The sequence below is a fragment of the Carassius auratus genome, unplaced genomic scaffold (assembly GCF_003368295.1).
Source record: "Carassius auratus strain Wakin unplaced genomic scaffold, ASM336829v1 scaf_tig00215795, whole genome shotgun sequence".
NCBI classification, from domain to species: Eukaryota; Metazoa; Chordata; class Actinopteri; order Cypriniformes; family Cyprinidae; genus Carassius; species Carassius auratus.
In genome coordinates, this window is record NW_020528247.1 from 67,257 (window position 1) to 73,477 (window position 6,221).

The 6,221-nt window shown below is 38.7% G+C and overlaps 1 protein-coding gene across 1 annotated transcript; it reads left to right on the plus strand.

The window, feature by feature from the left end:
* Nucleotides 1–220: 220 nt before the first annotated feature.
* Nucleotides 221–3,439, plus strand: LOC113095804 (uncharacterized). Its single transcript, XM_026261175.1, has 6 exons — nt 221–227; nt 470–570; nt 1,580–1,736; nt 1,831–2,004; nt 3,077–3,257; nt 3,352–3,439. The coding sequence occupies exons 1-6, from the start codon at nt 221–223 to the stop codon at nt 3,437–3,439; spliced, it is 708 nt and encodes a 235-aa protein (XP_026116960.1).
* Nucleotides 3,440–6,221: the final 2,782 nt, after the last annotated feature.

Consider the following 6,221-nt stretch of genomic DNA (forward strand, 5'->3'; position numbering starts at 1 on the left):
CCACTCACCCATACTCTCCACACTTGACATGATGGATATGTTATAACTCAACCTGACAGAACCACCTCTGTAATCATGTAACAGCATTTACGCAGTGCAAACATCTATAGCTTTTAACTCTACTTGGGAGCACAGCAAAGTTGTTAAATGAAACCTTGAGCCTTGACACACTTTTCCACATAATATCATTCCGCACAGATAGCCCTTTGGGTCACCTAAGATGGCAGGCCTTCTCCCACACACTGTGGTATTCATTTCCACTCAACACAGCTACAATTATTGCTCAGCGTATCGTTTCTTTGGCTGCTCTCACCAGAGGCTTTGCATAAATATTATAATTAGGTGAATGGTGGGCAGATTGTGCTGCCTCTGTTCTTCTGTCGACAAAAGGCATTCAATTGCAAGGTGAAGTGTTACAGATCTGCGTCTAATGTATCGCTCTGCGTGTGTGATTTATATGCTTTTACAGTGAAGGAAATCAGTGTAAAGGAGAACAACAGGACTCAGATGTGGTGTAAGGTCCCTTTTCTGCTTCCCACAGATGCAGAGATAGTCTGGAGATACGCAATGGTGATGAGAAAATCACTTCAAACGTGAATAGCTAACATAGTTTATGAGCAAGAATAATAATAACAAAAATTTATATGTAAACAAAAAGAAAAAAGAAAAAAAGTAAATAAATATATACATATATATATATATATATATATATATATATATATATATATATATATATATATATATATATATATATATATATATATATATATATATATTGAATTCTGCACTCTTTGACAGTTTCTTGGTTTGATTTGGGGGTTTTTTTTTCAGACAAAATTATGGGACTGTAAAGCACAAAATTGCAGTATGATTCATGTAGAATTTACCAAAATTAGAGGAAAACACAGCATTATATAATTTTTTATATATATTCAATTCCAGTATGTTTCTTGCTGCTTCAATTAAGATTTATTTATTTATTCATTCATTCAGATAAAAATTTTATGTTTCCTGCAGTTTTAATTCATAATCATTCATTCATGCATTTTTCCTTTTTTTTAATGTAGACAAAATTACAGTATATTTCCTGCAGAACTGAACAAATTTGGGGAATGTAGCAATATCTGTAATATTTTTATGCCAACAAAATTAGAGTGTTTCCTGCCATTTCAATGAATATTCATTAATGAATCCATCCATTCATTCATTCATTAAAAAAAGGTATATGTCCCACAATTTTATTTAACGGATTTATTTGTTTATTCATGCTTTTCATAAATTTTTTCAGTCTTTATTTATTTATCTGGTTTTTATTGATTAATTTTATTCGAATACAGACAAAATTACAGTATGTGTTCTGCAGAATTGATCAGAATTAGAGCTATAGCTATATTATTTTCATTTTATGCAGACAAAATGACAGTGTATTTCCTACTACTGGTATTTCAATTACTATTTATTCCTTTAGCAATATAGAATGTAGCAATATTTGATATGTGTAAGTCAACATATTGGAATTAAGAGTGACTTACTGAATGTGACTCTTTCTGTACTTACAACCACTGAACTTGACAAACAGGAGAGAACGATGTTGATGGATCGGTTTGACGAGGTCACGGTTGGAGTGGATCTACTTTACTTCATCCCCTCTGCCCGGCCAGAGCACTCGGGCACCTACCAGTGTGAAATATTCTCCCAGGAGCACTCACTCGTCCGTATCTACTACTACGTCACAGGTGACCACTCACATCTATGAAAAATTATGTCATTCCTGGGCTGTTGCTATTACTGACCACTGTATATACCAAATGTCTGTGGTTTTCACCTCAGTAGTCCCTATGGCACAGATAGGCCATGCAGAACTACAGGATGTTTTTGAACAGGCTCTGCTCCCAGGAGGCCAGTTCTTTTCCCTGTCCCCTACAGTTCCATTCACCTTATGGCTTCCCAGTCCTGCCCTCGTCACCACCTGTCTGACTGCAATACTTCTGCTGGTCTTCATTAGTCTAGGGTAATAATTTCTTAATTTTCAGTTAAATAATTCATTGTAATTCCTATTTATTTAATTTTTAAATGTAATTTTATAAATTTTTTGTACATTTTTGAATAACATATTTGCATGTTCACGTACTAGGGATGTAACAGTACATGCATTTGTCCTGAACTGTCACAGTACAGACGTCACGTGATTCTGTCGAATCTCACAATATCTCAACTTAAAGAGATCTTGTACGTAAACAAACATGGATGTCAATATAAAGGTATCACTACTTATTTGTGGTGCAATTTGTTCAGGAAAAAAAAAAAACATAAAAAGAGGAAAAACCGGAAGGATATGGTTATGGTCCTGTATGGAGAAGCAACATTGATACTCTACAGAAAGAATTAGAGTAAACTAGTGAGTAAACTTTGTTAAATTACGTTCATTTTAGGCTAGGATAGGTAAAGCTAACGATCTATGTAGTGAAATAGAAAAAACAACCTCAACATCGTTTTTGTCACAAATATTTTATTTTTCAAATATATACATAATGACAAAAACTATAGAATACCCATATAGGGACTTTGATAAAAACATTATTAATTTCTGGAACTGTTTGATTGATAATACATGCAGGCAGACACAGGCACTACGCTCCAGTGAGAACTGACCAATGTGAAAGCACAGAGGAGAAAAACAAGCAAAACAAAAAAACTGTCTCGAATTAGAAGTACAAAACGAGGATTTGTAAAGAAAAATGTTGGAGGATTTCAATGTTAGCCAAGAGGAGACTGGTTTTCCTTTGCTGTAAGCAAAACTTGGTTCTCGCGAGACATTTCTTTTTCTTTATGTTTCAATGCCGTCTGACCGTAAATGAACACGATCACACACAGAGTGCCCATGATTTCCACCAGAGGGCACTTCATCCCCATTTATCACAATCCTTTGCCCAAACTTATCAGCACTCATCAGGAGTTCACAGCTTCAAAAAGACTATAAAGGGTCCACTCAGTCACATACACATCAATGTTGATTGTTAACCTGTAGCGTACCCCTGTTGCCGGTGTGTGACATGTGAAGTTCCCGTTGCCACAGTTGCAGAACCTCCAGAGGTGACGGCATCCGCTGCAGAACCTCCAGAGGCAGCAGGGGTGTTCGCCTCAGCTCCTCTCAAGACAGGGGTGTCCACCTATGAACCCATCGTCTGTCCTGACAAGGTCATGGAGACCGTCAGTGAATCCCCTGTCAAACCTGTCACGGCCATCGAAGCCAACCAGTAACTATCAACCCTGCCTGAGACAATCGCAAAGACTGCCTCTGAATTCACTCAGTGCCTTTTGTGAACTCTATGATTGTGCCGTTGTGGCTAGGGAGTCTCTCTCTGAGCTCATAGTTTGTCCTGTTATGGTCAAGGAGGCCATTTATAAACTCTCTGCCTGTCCTGTCATGGCTCTGTAGTCCGTCTGTGAACTCTCTACCTGTTCTGTCACAGCTATGAAGACCGTCTTTAAACTATCATGCCAGATCCACCAAGGGGGTCTTCAATTCCATTTGCTCTGCTGTTGTGGTCATCTGCTCTGCCATGGGGATATTCAGTCTTGTATGCTCTGCCCTGGTAGATCTCTGACTGCTCTGTCTAGTCCACCCTGGTGGTCCTCAGTCCCACTGGCTCCACCCTCAGTCCCACTGGCTCCTCAGTCCCACTGGCTCCACCAGCTCTGTCGGCTCCACCCTGGCACTCTGCTCTGCCTGCTCTGTCTGCTCTGCTGGGGTTGTTTTTAGCTCTGCCTAATCCGTTCTGGTGGTCTTCAGCTCTGCCCAGGCACAGTAGTCCGTCCACTCTGTCTGTGCCGCCCTTGTGGTCATCAGCCCCACTGGCTCCAACTCTTTTGTCCAGTTCTGTCAATTTTTGGGTGGACTGTCCCTTTAATTCTACAGTTTAAGACTCCACATGCACATGCACTCCACAGTTTAAGAACAACATTTTAATTTAAACGCAGGGCAGAGTTTCTGATGCAGATGCAGAGCACTGCACCCTTGGAGAGCATTTGTTCAAACAAGTCACTGAATTTGTCCGCACACTGAAAAATATTATATATAACACCAAAAAAATTCTCTTAAAAATTTAGTTTTTATTACAAAAGTACAAAATATTAAAAGTGCAAAAGCAGAGATTTCAGCCCTTGCTTTCTTCAGTGCTCGTGGAGAGGAGGAAGAGCACATAATGCCAGCCATCATGCCAAACATTTTTGCAAGATTTGAAGTATTTTTGCCCTGATTAAACAGAGGGGTGTTTGATTGTGGAGGGTTTTCTTGATCAAAAAAAAGGTAAAGGAGTTGCTTTCCTCTGACAGGTCATCTTGATTGAGGGGGTAGTCATCTGATTTAATTGATGAAGCACATATTTATAATTATTATTATTAATATTATTACACTACTATTATTATTATTATTTTATAAAGCAGCAACTTATACCACCCTACTTATTTATAGTACATATATAGGCTGATTTATACTTATGCATCTCATCTACACCATAGCCTACTGTATGCACTCCCTTATCTCTGAGACACCACATGTTTTGGTTTAGGGGTTAGAAATTGCGCTTGCACTGCTCTAGGTTGCCCCTTCTCCGATTTTTTTCTTATGTGCTCTGTGGCTTTTAAATTTACTAAGTACGTCAATTCACCAATTAAAGACCATCTGGAGGATGAGAAGACACCCTCGATCAAGATGACCTGTCAGAAGAAAGCAACTCCTTTACCTCTTTTGATCAAGAAAACCATCCACACTCTGTTTAATTAGGGCAAAAAAACTTCAAAGCTGACAAAAATGCAGGAGGCATGATGGCTGACATTATAGCCGCTTTTCCACTATCGGGCCGAACAGTTCTAAGAACTGTCAGGTAAAGTTGCGATTGTATTTCCACATTAGCCTGGTACAGTGTGGCACATTTACAAACCGTTCTTGGCCCAGTTAGACAACTGTGAGGTTAGATTGCGTGTGCGTGACGTCGCCACTCTATTGCCTGGCTACCAGTTTTGCCATAGCTGGCTAAGCAGAAGCATGCTATATGATCAAATAGCCAAGTAAACAACTACACTACGTTCAATATGAAAAAAGAAACAAATGACTGAGACAGTTTGTGGGGGACACATTTGTGCTTATTCTATTTATTTATTTATTTATTTTCACGTCAAGAGTGTTTCTGTTAAGTAAATATAAGATTAAAAATAGATACCCAAAAACATATCACTGTTTACATTACTTACATTACTTACTTACTCAATATTATTGTCCTTAAAAGGCAATTCTTTGTGTAGACAGCAGTACACATGCATGTAAAGTAGCAAGACAACACACATATAAAACACATACTTTTCTAATAAATCATTTAAAAGCCTAAATTGCAGCAGGTACAAAGGAATTTTTATATCTGTTTGATTTGCACAAAGGGAGTTTAAATATCCGGCTAGAAAGAAGCAGTTAAAATTCATCACACAATGGATGAGTGGCATCAGACATGACTAACTGGCCTTTCTCAGTCACCTCATATTCATAAATTTGTGTGGTAGTCCTTAAATCAATACATTATACTTGTGTTACCAAGGCAAGGACTGACACATTTTTATTACATTCCTAAGAGCTCTGTTATCAGCACTACAGTGGAAAATTAAACCATATCTGTGCTGACTTGCCAAGGATCAGCATGGAATGGAATGGTTAAGTAAAGAGAACCGTTTAGCCCGATAGTGGAAAAGCAGCTCGTGTGATCTTCCTCCTCTCCAAGGGTGCAGTGCTCCGAGTTCCCTTCTCCACTAATGTGCCACAAATGCAGTGTCATGATCTGCTAGTCCTGGCGAGAGGTATGCCTCAGACCCACGATGCCCTAAGTAATTGTGTAGATACACCGCTGCCATAGGTATTTTGATGACTTAATCTGGTGATATCAGCATTGTTGATTAGAACACAACCATTGGTTGACAAGGATGCAGAAGGCATTCTTTTTGGTTGTGGGACATTAATCAGCTCATCATCTAATGCCCTTTTAAGGTCTAAGTTCTCAAACAGACCTGCATCAGAAACTCTTACCTGCGTGCCTACATTCACATAAATAAAATTGCAGTTTGCATCAACGGCTGCCAACATAAGGACAGAGAATCTGCATTTGTAATTTCTGAATGTACAGCTGCTTTGTGCTGGTGGCTGGATATAAATATGCTTTTCATCTAGGGAGCCC